This window comes from Argopecten irradians, chromosome 7, assembly GCF_041381155.1.
Source record: "Argopecten irradians isolate NY chromosome 7, Ai_NY, whole genome shotgun sequence".
NCBI lineage: Eukaryota > Metazoa > Mollusca > Bivalvia > Pectinida > Pectinidae > Argopecten > Argopecten irradians.
Genome location: NC_091140.1, coordinates 41,716,636 through 41,738,923, shown reverse-complemented (window position 1 = coordinate 41,738,923; position 22,288 = coordinate 41,716,636). Strand labels below are relative to the sequence as shown.

The window sequence follows — 22,288 nt, the reverse complement described above, 5'->3', positions numbered from 1 at the left end:
GGATCTGAAAAGAAAAGAAAATTAAAATTAAAACTTGTGGTTTTAAAGAGATTGAAATATTTTTTTAATTTTTGTTATAGGATAAGTGTTATGGAGAATACGCAGATTGGCTCCTCAGTCGCTCAACTTGTCGCCACGGACGCCGACTCCTACCAGACGATCTACTACTCCATTCGCTCAGGCAATGACAACAATGTGTTTTACATAAGCCACTTATCAGGCGAAATCTTTGTCAATGGAAAGCTTGACAGAGAGGTAAAAGCCGAATATGACCTTGACATTGTGGCAGAGGACAACGTCACTCCGATTTTGAGAGGGTCGATAATGCTGCATGTAACGATAGAAGATGTAAACGATGTAAAGCCACGATTTGGACAAACTAATTATACCGTACCTCCATTGCTGGAAACATACCCATCTGGCTCAAGCTTCCTGACGATGTTGGCTAGTGACGGTGACATTGAAAACCATGCTCGTTTACAATACAACATTGTTTCTGGAAATGAAGCTGGAATATTTGAAATAAACAGTTCGTCTGGAGATTTAAAAATTGCTGCTTCAAAGAGTTTGGATTATGAATTACACACGAGTCATCGGCTGGTCATCCAGGCAACAGACTGCTTAGACTGTCCTCCAGGAGTTCCAAGGTTGTCGGGTATGGCTGTGGTGATTGTTGATGTGACAGACGTAAACGATCATATTCCGGAGTTCCCTGTACCTTTTTACTACACCGTATTCAATGAAGAACAGTCTGTGAAAACACCTGTGTTCCAAGCTGTTGCTCATGATGGTGACTCTGGAATATTTGGTGAGCTTTCCTACTCGATAAGTGATGACAGATTCTTTAGGATTGATCCTAATACTGGATGGGTGTACCCCAAAATTGTCTTTGATGTTGAAAATCTTCCGACTACTGTAAATGATGTCCCTGGCAGCTTCACTTTTATTGTTACGGTTAGTGATGGACGAAATGCCACTGTAGGAGCAAGAGTCGTCATCGGTGACATTGATGAATTCCCACCTAAATTCTCAAAGCCAGAATACAGTTTTACTGTTAAAGGAAACGCCGAGGTTGGAACTGAGGTAGGACAAGTGGTAACTAGTGACGACGATAAAGGATCTGCCGGAATCCTCTATTACTTCCTAAACCGTCACAATGATTATTTTGATGTGAATATCACCACTGGTATAATTTATGTTAAATTGGGATTTAACTCCAATCCTGGAAGTCGCCGGCGCCGAGACGCAGAACACTTTCGCCACAAGAGGTCCATAGCAGATGCAGATAAAACACTCATCATCGAAGTGAAATCAGCTGTGGCAGATGCACGCTCAAAGAGTGCAGTTGTCGCCATAGAGGTTGATGAGTCATGTACTGGGTGTCAGATCATTCCTGAACAAACTGTGGATTCGGCAGGATTTGGTGGTACAACGATGATCATTGTAATAGTGTTCGTGGTTGTGCTAGTCATTCTCGTAGTGGTTATTGTGTTTATATTTGTACGATATAAGCAGAGGAGTAAAAAGCCAGTAGCACAAGTGTACGATGCTACAGATTTCACGGCATTTGATTTCCCTCCAAATTCGCCTCAACAAGGAATCACCTATAATGAGGCTCCAACTTACAATCGGTCCAACTCTAATAACATTACGTCGGAAGTATCAGAACACTCCCATCATTCCGTGTCGAGTGGACGTGGATCTGTAGAAGCGGAAGATGACGAGGAGATCTGTATGATCAATGCTTTACAGTCTGATCTTAATCAGTCGAGTGGATTCAGGAGTAAAAACATGCCAGACTCGGGCATACAAGACGATGATAATACTTCTGAACCTTCAGTTCAAAATTCTAAAGACTATTTAGCTAGGCTTGGCATAGACTCTTCACAAATTCCAACGAAAAATAAAAATACCTCCTTTTCTGAAGAGTCTTTGCCGCCATTTTCGGAGGAGAGTGGTGTGCTTGATACAGTGGATGATCCACTGGATATAGACTATACAAGGCTTGAGCCTGTAGACAATGAAGTTGGGCCTCCTATCAGTATGATAAGTGGCTCGCACCACACACAGCCACGAGACCTTGGATTCCACGAGCCTGAACACTATGCTCAGCCGGGCTCTATGTCCAGTGTTATAAACAGTGAGGAGGAATACAGTGGGTCCTACAACTGGGACTATTTACTAGACTGGGGTCCGCAATATCAGCCCCTTGCTCATGTGTTCTCCGAGATCGCTAGACTCAAGGACGACACAATTCAGCCAAAGAAACGGCCTATACAGACTGTGCCACAAATCAACAGTGTTAATACATCATTAAAACCTCAGGTGAAAATGATCCCCCCTCCCATGATAACGAACGCTCCCCCCCAGGCGATGTCTCAGCCAGCCAATCGAAGGTCTAGTCAGAGTAGTGCAGGGAGCAGTTCGTATAAACCTCCACGTACTATAGCAAATAGCAACAATATCAAAAACAATGTCTCGCTTCCTAGTAACCCACGTTCACCCATCACACACGAGGGGGGATTCAACCCTCCTCTTACGCCATCATTCACGCCATCTTTGTTACCGTTGGCGACAGGAGCGCCAGTTACAAGCACACACAATCATAGTGGACAGAGTATGTCAAATAGACAACAAATGGGGGTTCCATCGGGTCATCAGTTAGTGATATCGCCTCCCCACGAGTGTGACCAGGAGCTCCGTATCTAGTGGACTGGCCAGTGTCCGGCCTTTATATATATATATATATACCTCGAGAATTTTCATGTCGTCGGTGTGACGTGACATCGAAGTGACGTCACACTGATGAAGCAAGTGAGGTATTGTCTTCCAGTGAACTAGTTTGAGCCCTGAACAATATTTCCATTCAGGGATGTTTTAAATGGGATATGAAATATCTCCAGTTTTGTATTTCAAAGATGCATTAGCAACAAGTACAGCTGTGATATGATTTTAATGCATTCTATATTGTTCTATGACTTTTTTTACCTTAGTATGTGCATTTGGACGTATTCAAATTATGTGAATAGTTTACGAAATATTATGTACCCAATGTCAAATTATTTTTATCAAAAGTGACGCAGAGACTGAATTTTTGTATTGATGTCAATTAAATGACCTCCCAGTTGTTTCTTCCTCTTTTTTTCTATTTTAGTCATTTATTTTAACATTAATCTTTTTAGAATATTTTTACAACATGAAGAAAAAAGGTTATAAAGTTTTATTCTCTTTTTTATCTGATTTACTTTGCTTTTAATTTTCAGTATACCAGGATGATATATCCATTAAAGAGAATATTAATTAACGGTATTTTTTTTTCTTTCCTTTTTTTTCAAAAAAATTTAACAGTATGTAGAATACTTTCTCAAATTTTATCTTGAATACTTGGGAGCACCAACACCAGAGAGGTGTTATGCTATTCAGACTGGCTGAGGTCATTTTCAATGTTTAAATAATCATTTTTGTCATTCTCCCAACATTTAGTGCCATTTCACCTCGTAAATAGCGACATCTAGATATGTAGCCATAATTTAGTACTTCCATTATTTCAAAGGGAGCAATATTATTTTATTCAGTTGAATCACTGGTAAGAGAAAAAATATACCAAAATCATTCATATCTAACATTTCTACTTTCATATGTTTTTCTGTTAAATTAGGGAAATTAATACTGTTTTTTAGCTAGTTAGTAACTTTTGGTACATTGTCTTTAAAATTTACTTAAATTTAATCTCTACTCTCTCTCTACTTTTTGTCTGTTTACTTTATTCAAAGATTATCTTCCAAATAATTTTCAAGGTAATACACCTGCAATTCCTTTTCACGTTTTAATGTATCAGTATGTGAAGTTGTTGTGAGGTATAACTGTGAATGTTTTAATTGCAATACAGAATGTATGGTCTGAAATTCATAAATAAAACTTCCTTTTAAAATCATGTGTATATGAGTTTTCTAGGTGAAATCAGGATATAAGGATTTCTAGTGTAAGTTTAGTAATGTATACGTATCATTTTATAGATATTGATGATAGCGTTAAATCTTGTTATCATTTTATAGATATTGATGATAGCGTTAAATCTTGTTATATTTTATGTGAATTAAAACAGATGATTGGGAGAAAACGTTAACAGTAGAACTAAGAGGTGAAAGTGTCTGTGTTGATTTGAGAGAAAAATGAATGTATATTTAAATTGATGAAAATGTTTATTGAAAGTTTGTATGAGAGAATTGAACCTGACTTGTGGAAATCCGTGGATATTATTTCTTGAGACACAAAGATTCATATATAGCTTTAGTATTCAATAATATCATTAAATATTAATTAACATAAAAAAAAATCATTCACATAATTTTTGAACAGATTTGCAGATATTTTTATTGAAATTGACAAGCAATTAAAACCCTTTGAGAGATTATAATTTTAACACTGATTATAAAAAAAGTAATCTTTGGCAAATGTTTGTTTACGCTTTTAAGTTACAACCATGTTATGACAATATTTTGAAATTGATTTGTGATATTACTTTGATATTAAACCTTCTCAACGAAATTTTTATTTATAAATTGCATGGAATTAGTTCATCCAATTATCAATGTTTTGAAAACTCGTATTTATCAGTATGTGATTTTTTTGTCATAATTACAATATCTGATGAAAAATATCGTATAATATTTGCAGAAAATGGCAATATTTTCTTTACAACATTAAAAAGTAGTTCTTACAAGTTTATAGCTAGTCAGGAACATTGTTTTTACCTTAAATTAAAAATTTGTTAAATGTCAAAGAAATAGAACAAGTTTCTGAATTTACGATTATGTCCATGTCACTTTGATGAAATTTGGAAATAAAACTACATATTTAATGAAAGGGAAATGTAGTGCTATCTTGTAATAAAATAACTGTAAATAACGGCATTTTTTTTTTTTTTTAGTTATAACAGAATCAAAAATGCAAGAGACGTATTCTTGTTTGAAACACAAATGCTGACTTTTCGATTCATTCATGATGTCAGGAGTGTCTTTCACCCCCCCCCCCCCAAAAACACATTTGAACACTTCTAGTTCCAACACTGGAACAGTTCATTATGAAATTCAAGGGAGGAATAATATGGTAGTGCAGATAGTGATTTATATTCATGTAGTGATTACAATTTTTATTGTTATGTATTTTTGTAAGTGTCAAGCTGTGTCAAAATGTCTCATTGTAAGTATTTGTTACAAATGTAGAACTTTGAAAAAGTTCCATGTGATGTTTTTCTTATTCATCATCTCTTCATGAACAAAATTTCATTAAATTAATATTTCCTTGCAATGATACTCTGCTGAGAGAAAGGAGTTTATGAAATATATTTGTAATAAAACAAAAAGAATAAATGATTTCATTTCTTTGTGTTGTCATTTTAACTGTATACATAGATTTTATTGGATTCTGTTTTATTGGATTCAATTAAGGACATATGCTACCTGGCCTTGATTTCTCGAAACAACTTATGTACAAAACTGACTTAAGTCTAAAGTTTTCATATAAGTTACATAAGGAGAAAAACTTAAGTTTTGACTTTATAAAGTCTGCACTTTTGTTACGAGAAATCGGAGCCTGGTTTTGGAAGTAGAGGAAAGTCAGAGCACCAGGAGAAAAATCTTCCAAAAAATTCTGTCCGTCTCTTCAAACTTAAGACTTTTGAGGAGGACCATTGCTTGGTTGGAGAATAAACAACTTGAATACTATCGATGCGTAGGTTTCCATTTCTGAGATAGGTATATTTAAAATCTTGTAAGTCTATATAATATTTGTATAATTTTCCGATATTTTGTTTTTAAAATATATTTATTTTTGTGCACCACTTAAACTTTTGACGTCATTGTATTCTTACCAAAATGGCAACGATAAAGTTTTGCATGGTTATGAAATACGGTTTTCTCAAAAAGTGCATAAAGGAAAATTATGTAAATATTATAAGCGGAAAGTGTAGATAATTTTCTACAAGTATGCCAAATTCGATTAAAATCTGCGCCTAGAAGAGATCAGGAAAAATCGAACAAAAAAGGTAAATATACATAGAATATATAAGGAAATATAAAAATTACGAAGACTTTTGGCACACGGCTGTACATATGGTGTTGTGGTAGCCATCTGCAATTTGGGATCAACCAGAGATGTAACAACACTTTGTCAAGATCATATCGTGACCATTATAGGAAAGTTTCAGTCAAATCGCACTAGTAGAACTAGAAGTTCAAAATGTGTTTTAGAAATGGCAGCTGTGGTGGCCATCTTTGATTTCGGATTGACCCGAAAAATAACAACAATTGGTCGGGACCATGTCAGGATCATTTCATGCAAGTTTCAGCCAAATCTCACTGGTAGAACTTGAGAAGAAGTTCAGAATGTGTTTTCAAGATGGCGGCTGTGGCGGCCATCTTGGATTTTAGATCAACCCGAAAAACATCATCATTTGGTAGGGATCATGTCAGTATCAATTCATGCAAGTTTCAGCCAAATCGCACTGGTAGAAATAGTTCAAAATGTGTTTTCAAGATGGCATCTTTGATGGCCATGTTGGATTTCGGATTGATCCAAAAAATAAAACATTTGATTTTGAACATGTCCGGATCATTTCATGCAAGTTTCAGCTAAATCGCATTGGTAGGACTTGAGAAGTTTAAAACGTGTTTTAAAGATGGCGGTTGTGATGGCCATCTTGGATTTCGGATAGACCCGAAAAATTACAACACTTGGATGGGACCATGGCAGACCAGGTCAAAAGGGGTCAATTTGGCTTTTTCCAAATAAACGACTTTTTCTCTGAAACTAAGTATGGGATTACACTCATAATGCAATGGTAGCTTCCTTATAGGATGGGAATTCAAAATTGTACAAATGATAGAGCTGACCCACAGGGGGCCTGAGGGGTGGGGTCAAAAGTGGTCAATTTGGCTTTTTCCATATAAACGACTTCTTCTCTGAAACTGAGCATGGGATAGCACTCACAATGCAATGGTAGCATCCTTATAGGGTGGGGATTGAAAATTGTACAAATGATGGGCTAATAGGGTGAGGGGCAAGTCAAAAGGGTCATGGGGCTATTTCCATATAAACGACTTCTTCTCTGAAACTGAGCATGGTATAGCACTCATAAGCAATGGTACCATCCTATAGGGTGGGATACAAAATTGGTACAAATGATGGGGCTGACCCCCCTCCAGGGGCCTGAGGGACGGGGTCAAAAGGGGTCAATTTGGCTACATCCATATAAACAACTTCTTCTCTGAAACTGAGCATGGGAGGACACTCATAATGCAATGGTTGCATCCCTATAGGATGGGGATTCAAAATTGTACAAATGATGGGGCTGACCCCACTGGGGCCAGAGGGGCAGGGTCAAAAGGGGTCAATTTGGCTATCTCCATATGACTTCTTCTTTGAAACTAAGGATGGGATAGCACCCATAATGTAATGGGGACATCCTTTTAGGGTGGGGATTCAAAATTGTAAAAATGATAGGACTGACCTCCTGGGGCCTTAGGAGCGGGGCCAAAAAGGTTAATTAGGCTACTATTTTCATATAAATTAAATTACTTTCTCTCGGAAACTATGTATTGGATAGCATATTCGTATGGTATCTATAGCATCATTTTATGGTTGGGATTCAAAATTAAACAAACTGTGGGGTCGATTGTCCTTGTGATTTTTGAATCACGAATTACTAAATTACAGAATTACTCACAAAAAAAAACAAAAAAAAACAGGTGAGAAATACAGGTCCTCTGGGCCTCTTGTAGAAGGTACATGTGCAGAAAAAATGGGCCATCCTTTAAATATGTAATGTAATTCCATAAAGTTAATAAATATTTTTATATCTGAGCCCTAGTTATAGAAATTTGGATGATTTTGAATGAAAACAAAAAATGACAGCATGAACAATTTGAAAATGAACAAAGGGCAATAACTCTTAAAAAGTCCTTTCAACAATTTTGGTTACATCAGAGATTTAATTAACTATCTAAATTTCTGGCTACATTGATATATTTTCAATGCATATAAGTTATGCTTTAATTCAAATATACTATTATGGTAATAGCAAATATTCATATTTAAGAGATCTGTTGGTATTATTAAAATTTAATTAAAACCCAACTGAACAAGGATTGATCTACATACTGTTTTAAGAACCCCTTTTTGATGGATGAAATATTTTGACATAAATCAAACATGAACAAAGACTGATATAACTACACAGTTCACCATAGAAATAGTAACATTGCTAAAAGAGAATAAGCTTATGATAATCCTGTCAGTCCTGGTCAAAAGTTTTGCTTATGCACGCACTGTAGTCATACCCCTAGATTTTACTGATAAAATATCCTTACATAATTCCATTAATATGCCAATAATCTTCCTAATACTCGATGCCATAACAATAATATTACAATACGCTGGTTTTCATGTTTATCAGAAAAAATTCTACGCATGTATCTTCAGTGGGCCTATTCGTGTTTTTACTGAGGTCCAACTTTTTAAGCTTCTCTCCGACTCGGATGTGAATCATACTCAAGGTCAAGGCTAAAACGTGGTTCGGTGTAGGAAAAGAACAACATTTATCGTTGTGAAGAAAAAAGTGTAAAAACAACATGAATGTGTTCAGGATCACTCGGAGTCTATCGGTTGTCATACCACGATGCAGACCACTGTTCCAGCCTGATAAAATAGCAAAACTTGCAAGGTAATATAAATGGTTAGCGCTGCGTGACATGACGTGACATTGAAAGATATGTACCGGCTAGCTAGTTCATGCTGTTTCTGACTTTATTTCGGTCATTACCCCAACCGAACTTTTTCATTTAAAACTAGAATCCATATCACCCCCTATGTATTATGTGGTCCCATTTAGCAGGTTGATGACACTATCCAGGATAGTCTTGCATTTGCGTAACAGTCCTGTATTTGAGGATATTTTTGTTATGCACATATAAAGTTGTTTGTTATGCACATATAAAGTTGTTTTAAACATGTTTATCAAAAAGGGCGTCATAATCATTTCATGGCAACATCACTGATACATTTTTCCACATTACTCAAATGGAAACAAATTTCATTATCAGAATGTTTGTAAATCCTCTATTGCTTCCTATGGGGCTAAAAATAGAACACAGGCAAAACTCAATTAACCATGACATTTGCACTAACTTTTAACATCAGGTCCGGTAGCACTGCTAAATCTGACTGCTGTATATAGCTAGATTGGAATAACATGACGTTATACCCAAATCTGCATGACTACACCTATATTGGACAAATGTAAACAAACAGGTGAGGTTAATTGTCACATTTTTTGAATGGCTGATTTTCGAAAAACCAGGTAAAATTAGTAATTTTCATGCTTTCAAAAATCATAGTAAATCATATTAATCGGGACAATTGGTCATATCAAACCATGATATAATGTTTAAACTTTGAGCGTTCACTCATCTAAGAGCAGGTCACATTTGACATATATAGTCAAAAATGAATTATGACACACCAGGGATCAATCTAGGTTTTGGGGGAAACTTTTCCTTGCATTGAACCTTTTTCAAAATAGGGGAAAAGTTTGGCGAAATATAGGGGAATTTGAATCTTCTTATTTTGGTCAAAAATAATTTTCATTTTAACGAAAAAGTTCTGTTATACAACTAATTTCGTTTTTAGATTTAGTAAAGCAAGATTTTAAGCTCAATAATGAAAAATTTGAGTTTATAATAAAATATGCAGTAGCTGTATGATAAATATGAAGAAATTTGCAAACAAAAGTCTAAAAAAATTAATGAAAAATAAGTTACAGGGGAAATTGTGTTACAAAAACGGTCATTTTTTAGCTTCAAATGGGGAATTTTTAAATCGTCAGGGGAATTTTAGGCCAGAGGGGAATTCATTCCTTGAGGGGAAATTACCCATAAACGGTGATAAATCAGAGCTAGATTGATCCCTGCACACTTATCAGTCATGAAATCTAACAGCTAAAACCATATATACTATATGTATTGTCGTTATGTTTATAGACATTATTTATTTGGTAAGCTGAATATTCCGCTTTGAGCTCAAAGTTGTTTTACATTTCTGACTGAACTGTTGAAACATTTTTATGCGTCTTAGTTACTCAAATATATAATCATACTTTTGTGATAGGAGCAAGAATAATCTGTACAATGCGAATGGGATCAATTAACCTCACAACCCAAATTAAAGCTTACTGCATGGTTAATGTCTCTATGGGCTAAAGGGAAGGATCGTAGTGTGTATAGCACTACATAATAAAACATATAACATCTAAATCAAAGTTTACATTTATATCTGATGTTTGAACCTTTCAAATTTGTTTTTTAGAACATTGTTTGGTTTTCAACACAATGCTGCATTGCCACAAATCATTCCATCCGCAACTTTCTGCGATACGGCATCATCTCAACTACAGACTCAAGAACAGGAGGTAGGTACTATGGCCATGTCGTCCGATAATCAGGATATTGACCATTCAGGCTGACGTCACTCTGGTCAGATGATTAAACCACACCCACTCATATTGACTTAATTAACTCTTTCCATACTGTTGTTGACTATATTTGACAGGATTTTACCCTCCCTTTTCTCAATTAGTCGGCACTCGATATGTTGACATCTGTCACATTCGTTATATTTAAATTTGCTAAATAAATTTTTATTTCGACCATGTATATACATGTATCTATCTTTGGCAAAGGAATAAGATAAATCAAATAAACTTGATCACAAAAATATGGCAGTTTTTTCCATCTTCGTTCCAGATTGCAATATCAATATCAAAATTTAATTGATACAGGTCTTAAATAATTCACAAAATGATTTCTAAGTAATAAGTTCAAATATTTGCACTGACCATAGCATGTTTTAATTAAATGAATTAACATACAGTAACTTTTTCTTAAAAAGTGGAGGATTAGATCCTGAAAGAAAACAAAATACGAAAATTAAAAAAGTTAAGTGAAACATGGCAATGAAAAAATATTTAGTATAAATGTAAAGATAACTCCAGTTTTTCTTATTATTTTGAGAATTTACAAATAAACTTAATTTATTAAAACTTATTTAACATTTGACTTTATTACGGTGTTTTCAGGATCCTGAAATGATGTGTACAACTGTATATTTGCTGATATTTGTGGGGGTTTTAATTTCGCTAATTTCACAAATCCATCCATATCGTGAAATCAATCAAATCCATGATATGATATATTTAACCTGTCATATGAATATGAATTATAAAGTTAAAATAAAAAGTCAAAATATAACGTCACAATCAAAGGGATGGTGTGACTAATGGTGAATCTTACTGAGACATATTTCTGTATTTTGTAGACTGTGTATCTGAGATTAGAAGGAGTTCCTTTTAGTGCAGGTGCTGAAGAAATCCAAAATTTCCTAGATGGTAAGATCATATTGGTTGTTTTTCTTTACTTCTGGAGCGATAATGTTGGTTATCTCCCTTTACTTAATGAACTTAAAAGTTGTGAGATTTGGTTATCTCCCTTTAATTTAGGAGCTTGAAGTGGTAAGCTGTTGGTTATCTCCCTTTACTTTATGAGCTTGAAGTGGTAAGATTTTGGTTATCTCCCTTTACTTTATGAGCGTGAAAGTGGTAAGATTTTGGTTATCTCCCTTTATTTAGGAGCTTGAAGTGTTACGATGTTGGTTATCTCCCTTTACATTATGAGCTTGAAGTGGTAAGATGTTAGTTATCTCCCTTTATTTTATGAGCTTGAAGTAGTAACTTGTTGGTTATCTCCCTTTACTTTAAGAGCTTAAAATGGTAAGATGTTGGTTATCTCCCTTTACTTGTTGGTTATCTTCCTTTACTTAAATGGCTTGAAGTGGTAAGATGTTGGTTATCTCCCTTTACTTAAGGGGCTTGAAGTGGTAAGATGTTGGTTATCTCCCTTTACTTAAGGGGCTTGAAGTGGTAAGATGTTGGTTATCTCCCTTTACTTTAGGGGCTTGAAGTGGTAAGATGTTGGTTATCTCCCTTTACTTTAGGAGCTTGAAGTGGTAAGATGTTGGTTATCTCCCTTTACTTTAGGAGCTTGAAGTGGTAAGATGTTGGTTATCTCCCTTTACTTTAGGGGCTTGAAGTGGTAAGATGTTGGTTATCTCCCTTTACTTTAGGTGTTCAGCTCCCTTTACTCAAGGAGCTTGATAGGTACACTGTAAGGTCATGTTAATTATCTCCCTTTAATTTAGGAAAATCGTAATGGTTATCTCCTTTTGCATTAATTTAAAACTTGAAATGGATCAAATGACAGCTGTTAGTTTTCTAGTTGGCATTTGTTATGGGTTTTGTGCAAGTAATGAATGCTGTTAACTATGTCAGCTCTGGAGTTATTGCCCTTAGATTTGTATTGGACCATATCAACTTGGAAACAAAATCAGACAGACTTTAGTGAAATTATGTATGAAACTTATTAGTTAGTTATATATCCTGAAAGTCTAGTGACCATTTTCTCATTTCAGGAGTTGATGTCAGTAACATCAGGTTTGAACAAGATCATATATACTTAGTGTACGTTCAAATTCCGAAATACAGTGTTGAAACAGCTATGACAAAAAGCGGAAACTACATTGGTAGCAGATACATAAATGGTAAGGGAACTACTGTTATTTTATAAAGTACCATTAAAAATTCAACCCATTAAGCATCCAGCAGAGCGCTTAAATAATTGAAAAAAATTAGGCGCCTCCCCCACCCCCCCACCCACAAAAAAAAAATGGATGTTTCAGGTACCCCTACCTACCCTTCGTAATGTAGTAATAAAGCAACTCAACCCCCTCCCGACCCCTCCTTAAAAAATAAAATGATATAATTTTAAAAAATCCCAATCAACATACCCTATTTTTTTCAATCATGTATGTAACCTGAAACATGAATATAATTTTTTTTTGGCCTCAGGGCCAGTTATTAAGTTAAGGGCTTAATAAAACCAACTTTAGGTTATCTTTTCACAATATTAGTGCACAAGTAAAGCAACAATTTTTTTTTATATTGTTCAATTTTTAAAACCCTATAATTCAGTTATTACATAGGATACAGTTTTTCTACAATATCTATTTAATTTTTAGTGCAGGAAGTATCTGAAAGGGAAGAGCAGAGCCTTGAAAGGTTTGTAGTTTTGTTTTTCACATCATTTTGTATCGTCTTTTCATGAAATCCTGTAAACCTACATATTTTGACAGATATCTTATTCTTGTTCTTACAATATATAAATGTTGTATGTATATTGCCGTTGCAATTGCAAATTCATTATTATTCTAAATTCGTCAATATGGATTTTATTGCACAAATTAAAATTTGATTCAGAAAAAGTAAATGTTATAGATGCTACTGGTGTTTATTTTTCTCCTACCATCATATCTACTCCTCTCAGTACCATTATCAAATGCTAGTGTTGCTTCTAGTGTTTTGCTCCCTTCTTTCCTAAAAAATATTGTACCAAGGCTCAAAAAGTTGATTTTGAGATACCAAAATGACATTGGTGAAGTATGATTTACCTTCTGGTAATTGTGACATCATTTTAATGTTTTGGGATCAATCTCTCAAAAAAAACCCTGTTATGGTGATGTTGATATACATGCACCGATATACCAAAGTATATATTCAAACCTGTTGTTTAACTATAAATAGAAACAAGATTGTGATTTTGAGAATGTAAAATGGCAAGGTCTGAATGCTTCCAATTTTGTTGTAGACAAGCTAAACTTGAAGCTGAAATGGGTGATGTAAGTATAATATTTTACAAATTCATAATTTTTGTTCTGAAGTATTGGATTCAATAGAAAAACTATTGCATTACATGTATTTGAAAATATACATTTGTAGTGAAGCGCAAGCAGGAACTTTGTTAATTTTGTTATTTTTAGCTCACCTGGCCTGAAGGGCCTGCAGTATCCTGGGATGAAGGGCTACCAATTTTGTTCAAATGAAGGACCTTGACCTTCATTCAAGGTCACCGTGAAGGTCAAAAAGGCTAAAATCTTAAAACAACGTCTTGTGAATAAGAGGCCTAAAGACTTGATATTAGGTCTATGGCATATGCTGGAATAAAGGGCTACCAAATTTGTTCAAATGAATGACCTTGATCTTCATTCAAGGTCACAGGGGTCAAATAGGCTAAATCTCGATTTCAATTACCTGAAATTAAATGCAGACTGAAAACGTGAAAACTGTACATGTTTCTTTAATGATTTCTTTTGAGAATTGATTTATAGCTTATTTTGTACAATAATTTTATGAATGACTAAACCCTATTTGGTTCTATTTCGGACCTCCTCTGTATTGACTTCTACTAGTAAACCTGTACTCATGATGGGTATGATATTTGTAAGATCATTTTCATTAAATTTCCAGCGGAGGTACATGAAACTAAGAGGTCTGCCATTCTCAGCCTCAGTAGAAGATATCAAATTTTTCCTAGAAGGTAAGTTGATCATTAATCTTAGAAACCCCAGGTACTTTGCAATTGTCCACACTGCATCAACAGTTCTACACAACTGAATCTGTAATATTTACATTGTACAGTTCCTAGTTTGACCTTCTGAATTTAAGTTATGCTATTGATCTGTAACAAAACATTGGAATCCTAGTGACATCAATATTTCTATGACAACTGTATTATTGGAAATGGTGCTTCTAATCTGACAAATGTTTCCTGTTTGAATTCAAATTTATGTGATTGATAACTGACAAAGACATGACCTTTAATTCATTGTACATGTTTCGTATTGATACTGGTTGTACAATTCAAATATTTGTTTACACTTTAAAAGGACATATATCTTAAAACCAAACGACAGTACTGCAGACAGACGCGAAATTTGCCAGTCCGACAGACATGTCCGGCAAAATTTGATTCGGACCGCCTATTTTAAAATCCGTCCTGCAATATGGCGTCTTTGAAGCAATATGCAGGTGTCGAACCTGGCAAAAATGTAAACTGCATAGAATAATCATGAAAACAGCTGCCTGGATACTAATAGCAGGAAGTTATGTTTACTTCAAAAATTAACATTAATGTTCGGCCGGCAAAATCTTGTTTGGTCTGGCTTATTGCTTACTCACAGTCCTTGCCGGTCCGAATGTCCGGGCATTTTTTTTATCAACTTTCGTGATATCTGTACTGAAAGATATCATTCACTTGAAGACCATTATTACAATTGACTGTTTCTTCTTATTTCAGGAATTGATGTAGACAATATAATATTTGACAGAGTCGGAAGTCGCTTCATGGGAAAAGTTTTTGTTAGAGTGCCAAAAGACAGCATTCATCAAGTGTTGGCACTTCATAAAAAGTATATGGGTGATAGATTTATCGAAGGTAGGTAAAAGATTACTTTTTATGACCCTGTATTTTTAGGCTGAAAAGTTTTACAATTTATAACATGAATATGAAATTTAAAATATACATATTTACTAAAGTGTAAACATATATTCATGATATCCCTCCCAATTCTAATGTAGACTTGTTAAGTTGTTTAGTCTATTATATTGAGTATAATAAAAATAATCATCCATTAAAAAAAAAGAGAAGAAAACAAAAGAAACATTTTGTTTAAATATTGTCTATTAAAGTCAAAATGTTTAGGATTAAATTGGCAAAAAAAATAGGGTCAGTAGGTCACAATAATTTCATCTTATGTTTTTTTAGTGTCTTTAACTCTAAAGTAATGGCCTTAACCAGAGTCTGAGATCGAAACCGGACTTTTTTTTTTTTTTTTTTTTTTGGGGGGGGGGGGGGGTGTTTGTAGAAAAGTAGGGGAAAAAATTAGGGTCGGAGATAAAAAATTAGGGTCAGTCGGGTAACCCTAAACAGACATATTTTTTTTGGCCTAATTACCAAGTAATTCTGAAAGTTATGAACAAGCAGCTTTTAAACCTATCTATTGAAATTAAGCTTTTGCCTTATATTTTCAGTGATGCACTGTTCATTTTTCGAGATGAGTAGATTATACAGGTAAGTTAGAACTTCTTACCCAAAGATTTCATATGCTGTAAACTTACAATCATATGTAATTACCCGCAAACATTAATTTCACTTCAAAAATATTACCATGCGTAACACTACATGTAGAATATAAATTGTATATACCTGGTAGCTACTTCTTTCAATGTACAATGTACAAATGTATATCTATCGCAAAAATGACAATACTGCAAAAGGTTTACATTAATCCATTAAATCAAACATATACATATATTTTGTCCATGGTATTATACAACATTCATACAGAAAATTACATAAGGGAAATAATATTCATTATTGTATTAGTAGTGTTTGTCCCATTCTCTCTGGATAAGGAGGCAGAAGTCATTTCAGTCTGCGACTTTAAACACTAGTCCGATGCCCATGACTAGTAATTTTACAGCCAGACTAGTGCCAATCGTAATGATCTAGTCCAATTGGACTAGTGGCTCCCCATTCGATTAAAATTGTTAAATACTAGATTTACAAGAGCGGTGATCAATTGCATATATTCAACACATTTTGAGTGCATTCTTTATGCAATTATTTCAAATTGGATGCATCATTTTTGTAAAAATTTGTGTTCACGAAAGCATACTGTAATTTGGGTGAAAAATTGTAAATTGATCATGACTGAATTTTAAAAGCTGAAGTAAAACAACTGTATATTTCATTTTAACTAGTGGTTAAATAGTCAGACTAGTCAAATCTTGGGGTTTACTAGTCCAAATTACTAGGAGCGGAAAAAATCAACAACGTCACAGACTGTCATTTATGTTGTTAACATTCAAGTTAGGTTAAAGGCCCATGACCTTTCCGGAGCAAAATATAAAGGTTTCTTAAAAAAACATTAATAACATCAGAAAATGCATACCGATGACCTAAAATAAGGTTACGACACCAAACATATGCAAGATTTCCTGCGTAATATATGAAAACAGTGGAGAGTCAATTCGCTGTTTTGCCGTCTGGCCAGTGATAGTCAACTACCGCGCGGTATTTAGGACGACGGCGGGAAACATAATACGACCCGCGTTATGAAAATAAATATTTTATTTATTTTAATCAAATTGTTCAGAAGGTGATGATAAATGTAGTATTAACGGTAAGTAATAATTTTTAAGACTCTCCAAAATTATCGATCTTGTTTTACATTCCCATTTTAAAAATTAAGAGCTGTTTCGAAAAGGTAATGGGCCTTTAAAGTTAATTTTTTTGCATTTCTTTTTTAAAGAAACCAACTTGGTGGATCTGAAGTGGTTAATGTTCCGGTAAGTGCATAGGAACTATATCTTTTGATTAAGATCTTAGGAATTTTACTTAATTAATACCTTATTTTCAAGATTATAAGCGACCACATTGTTTTCCCTGCAAACTTGAAGGGTGGCAAATCTGTAATTTTTACCATGTACTTGGGCATAAGTTATTAGAATTTGACTAACAGATGAATCTGAAATAATCTTGACTTGGATAATATAATAAGATGATAAGAATTTGGTTTAAGAATAGATCTGGAAATTAGGTGGTTTGGATATTTAGATACTGGTAATGGTAAAAGAAATGAATGATTGTTATGGTAATATTTTTGTACATGTATTACAATAATAACTATTGTTACCTTGTGTTCTTAGGATGGTAAAACATTTGTTACCCTGAAAGGCATTCCGTTCAGAGCAGGACTTCAGGACATCAAAAAATTTATTGGTAAGTTAGTAAGTCTATCATAATCCTATTAAAAAAGAAATATTCCACAAAATCTGTCTTTGCATTGTTTAAAGATGCTCCACTGCTGACAAATGGTAATTTTTCTCTATCAAAAACAGTAGCAGGCGATTTAGTATTTTTCTTCGGTTACAAAAGTTACTTAATTTACACTATTACTACCATTGAAATTGAGGTTCTAATTTTATTTTAAGTTAGAAATATAAAAAATAATTAATTGCATCCCGAAAAAATTCTGTGGCACTATGTCCTATATGGAATGAAGTACTGATTGCCCTTGCAACAAAGACAAAATAAATTATTAGCTCACCTGGTCCAAAGGACCGAGGTGAGCTTATGGGATACCGCAGCGCCCGGCGCCCGGCGTCCGTCGTCCGTCAACAATCGACTTCTTCTCCATAACCGCTGGTCGGATTTCAATAAAATTTGACTGGTAGCATCCTTATGGGCTACTAACTGAAAATTGTACAAATGATGGGGCTGACCCCCCGGGGACCTGAGGGGCGGGGCCAAAAGGGGTCAATTTGGCTATTTCCATATAAACGACTTCTTCTCTGAAACCAAGCATGGGATAGCACCCATAATGCAATGGTAGCATCCTTATAGGGTGGGGATTCAAAATTGTACAAATGATGGGGCTGACCCCCCGGGGGGCCTGAGGGGCGGGGTCAAATGGGGTCAATTTGGCTATTTCCATATAAACGACTTCTTCTCTGAAACTAAGCATGAGATAGCACTCATAATGCAATTGTAGTATCGTTATAGAGTGGGGATTCAAAATTGTACAAATGATGGGGGGGGCCTGAGGGGCGGGGTCAAAAGGGGTCAATTTGGCTATTTCCATATAAATGACTTCTTCTCTGCAACTAAGCATGGTATAGCACCCATAATGAAATGGTAGCATCCTTGTAGGCTGGGGATTCCAAATTGAGCAAATGATAGGGCTGACCCCCGGGGGCCTGAGGGGCGGGGTCAAAAGTGGTCAATTTCCATATAAATGACTTTTTCTCTGCAACTTAACATGGGATTGGGCTCATAATGCAATGGTTACATCCTTATAGGGTTTGGATTCAAAATTTTGCAAATGTTGGGGCTGACCCCCCCCCCCCCCCCCCCCCCCCCCCCCGGAGCCTGAAGGGTGGGGTCAAAAGGGGTCAATTTAGCTATTTCCATATAAACAACTTCTTCTCTGCAACTAAGAATGGAAGAGCACTTATATTTATAATGCAATGGTAGCATCCTTATAGGGTTGGGATTCGAAATTGTACAAATGATAGGGCTGACCCCCGGGGCCTTAAACGGCAATAGATGCGAGGTCAAAAAGGTCAATTACGCTACTATTTTCATATAAATTACTTTGTCTCTGAACCTATGTATTGGATAGCATATTTGTGTGGTATCAATAGCATCATTGTATGGTTGTGATTCAAAATTAAACTTTGGGAGTCAATTTTGCTTATTTTTCTAATTGTCAGATTCTTGTGATAATTACTAACAAAAAACCAGGTGAGCGATACAGGCCCTCTGGGCCTCTTGTTCTATTTTATTTTTTGTGTTAAAACACCAATTATTGTTCAAATGATGAATATCATTTATGCTCTATCGGCGGTGGAGCATCTTTAAAATTGTTGATTGCTGTCATATTAACAGCCAGAGATTACGCACTGACCAACCATAGGTTGATCAGTACCTTGTAACTGCCCCCAATGGTATTCAAGCTAAGATGTGTAGGACTTGTACATGTGGTATTATGTTTCGAAACATCTTAAACACCCGACCACTGCAGTCCCTGCACCATTAAAAAAACCACTTACATTTTTAATGTATTTCCTATTAAGTTTCATTTCTGCATCATAACACAAACAACTTTTAAAGGAATACTCGAAAAATTTATATAAAATTACGCTTATTAAGATTTGATCAATTTTATCTAGGTGTGCCGGCATCAGAGGTTCTGTTGGGTATCGGAGCAGACAGGCGGCCAAGCGGAATGGCCTATTGTTTGATAGATAAGGAAGATTTATCAGAAACACTGGAAAAGAACAATAAATATATGACTAACAGATATATAGAAGGTGAGTGATACAATCCAACCTTGTTATACCATAGTCTTCTTTTCTAGGGCTAGTTTGGAGTTTAACTCATTCACCTCGTAGACACATTTAGACTCTTCTAAATCAAAGCCTGGACCAGTCCACTATGAAATTTCAGGGGTGAATTAGTTAATACAACGTGGGTGGAGATTAGAATGCATTTAAAAGAAAAATCAACTAGATCATGTATATTCAATGGTACAGGATGGTATATAAATCTTATACTACTGGCCTATTGTGTGTAACAGATTAATTTACCATAATTAAGCATAGAACACTACTTGTGTAATCGTTTATAAGCTTAATTAAGAATGCTGCACGTTTTTTTTTTCATTTTTGGGAATGATCTGGTTTGAAGATGTCTGAAAGGAAGCCATCTGGGAATTTGATACTTTTTGGTTCTTTATTTTGATTTTCAAAGATTCTTACATGCATCTGCATTTTGAGTTTTGAAATTTATTTGAAATATAAAACAATAAATTGATACAGTCTGTATTTTCCCCAGATTCAATTGATGGGCTCAAGGATCCATCTGTGATCTCTTGTTATCAAATACAGAATGCACTAGATTTAAATTTCATATCAAGGTATTTTTCATATAAAAGACAGCAGTTTGTCACTGTACAAACATTTGTACTAGCTAACATCTAAGCCATCACAATTAAGTAGCTCGGTAGTTCGTATCATCCTGTCGTTCTGTATACCTTTCATATGAAAATATTTCTATATTTGATTTTTCAATCATTTCAGTGTACGAGACTAGTCCATCAGAGAAAGAAATCCATTTCAAATATGCAGACAAATTGATGTGGTAAGATAACGCTAAGCATATTTTCTTTAAGACGAATTAAGGAATTGATAGTCATTCGAATACTGACTGTATTTACAGAATTAACATTCACTCGAGGATCTGTATTTTCTTTTGACTTTTGAAGTATTTACTAAAATAAACCTTACAGTATCTTATCATTTGCATTATTAACCTATTTTGATGTGTATATAATGACTACTTGGTTATAAAGACGATGTTTTTATTATCCCTTGTATGGTCTTTATAGACCGGTTTGACTGTAAAATCATTTTTTTGTTCCATTTTCTTTCAGACATGTGAACCAATGTGATTAAAATGCAATGCCTTATTCTCACTTCTGTAGATAGACAATTTCACTATGTCACATATTTCTTATGACCTTTTGAACTGACCTATGAAATTATGACTTCTTCATTCTTCTTAATGACTTTTGGTATGGTTCATTTCTAATTACAGTGAAACTTACCATAGCAGACATCTCTGTATAAAGACCAACTGTTAATAAGACCACTTTCCTGGTGCCAAAAATAAGCATTATTAACCTATTTTGATGTGTATATAATGACTTCTTGGCTATAAAGAGGATGTTTTCATTATCCCTTGTATGGTCTTTAAAGACAGGTTTGACTGTAAAACTAATTCTTGTTGCAATTTGTTTCAGACATGTGAAATAATTTCCGAGAACATTATGTGATGAATGGCAAAATATTTATGTGTCATGACCTTGAACTGTGCATATGCTTGACCTGTGATGCGGAACACACAGAAAGAGTGGACAGGATTTGACACGATGACGGTTATCAGCAAACTCTATTCCGTTTATCACGGTTATGATCACTGATCAGAAGCTCTTACCATTTTTAAGTACAAACTTAAAACCAACATTGATTTGTGGCTACTAGCTGTCATCATTTCAAGAGCATCATGTTTGCTTTGATCCATTGTCATAAAGCAGTTATACATGTACACAATATATGTCCATCGTTCGTAAGCATCGGATAAAACTTCTTTGATATTTCTAATGTTATACTGTCAATGGATAAGTCTTCATAAAATGTTGCTATGCATTGTAGGTCGGTAATATTTATTCAAATACTGATTCTTTCTTCCATTGTGAAAATTCTGACATTTATCCTAAAATGACCAATGTATAGAGAATATAAAACACAAGCATGATGTTGAAACAGAAAGTATTACCATAATGCTTGGATTGGCTCTGTCCAGTCTCAAGAGCAGGTCATTATAGAGGATTGGCAATGCTGTTTCAACATTGGAATTTTCTAAAGTAAAATGACCTTGAGAGAAAACTGGTCAAAGATCAATCATTTTTAGTAACGTGTATGTACATGTATGTGTGTTAGAGGAGTGTACTATGTGTGTGAGGGTGAGTATGTTTATGCGTGTATTTGTGTGATGAATAAATATTAAACTGTGAACAGAGTGAGAAGTTATATCTTATCTGAAAACATTTTTCTTTTTGGGTGTTGAACAATGATGTTTTAATTTAACACACATACAAACAATATACAGTAGTACTGATTTTGTAGAAAATAGCACAAAACTGGCTTTGAGCAGGTTAGGAAAGCATTCATAGAAATAGGTATAAACCAGCAATATAAAGAAATTAAAAAATGTAATTT

General features: G+C 34.7%; 2 protein-coding genes across 2 annotated transcripts in view; both read left to right on the top strand.

The window, feature by feature from the left end:
• Nucleotides 1–4,044, top strand: part of LOC138328476 (protein dachsous-like) — an 82,999-nt gene extending 78,955 nt beyond the window's left edge. Inside the window, exon 20 of the mRNA XM_069275298.1 lies at nt 81–4,044. Within this exon, the coding sequence (XP_069131399.1) occupies nt 81–2,709 (2,629 nt within the window). The 3' untranslated portion in view covers nt 2,710–4,044. The remainder of the gene's footprint in view (nt 1–80) is intronic.
• A 4,498-nt stretch (nt 4,045–8,542) lies between these two features.
• LOC138328475 (heterogeneous nuclear ribonucleoprotein H-like) lies at nt 8,543–22,084 on the top strand. Its single transcript, XM_069275295.1, has 14 exons — nt 8,543–8,722; nt 10,363–10,465; nt 11,371–11,440; nt 12,520–12,648; nt 13,126–13,165; nt 13,752–13,782; nt 14,411–14,480; nt 15,240–15,377; nt 15,974–16,013; nt 17,257–17,293; nt 17,654–17,726; nt 19,679–19,819; nt 20,588–20,648; nt 21,310–22,084. Coding segments are annotated over exons 1-14 (1,026 nt in total). The 5' UTR covers nt 8,543–8,630; the 3' UTR covers nt 21,311–22,084.
• Nucleotides 22,085–22,288: the final 204 nt, after the last annotated feature.

Coding starts and splice junctions, on each gene's coding strand:
- LOC138328475 (XM_069275295.1), top strand. CDS start 8,631: ATGAATGTGTTCAGGATCACTCGGAGTCTATCGGTTGTCATACCACGA. Junction 14,481..15,239: donor TATCAAATTTTTCCTAGAAG/GTAAGTTGATCA, acceptor TTCTTATTTCAG/GAATTGATGTAGACAATATA. Junction 17,294..17,653: donor CTGAAGTGGTTAATGTTCCG/GTAAGTGCATAG, acceptor TTGTGTTCTTAG/GATGGTAAAACATTTGTTAC.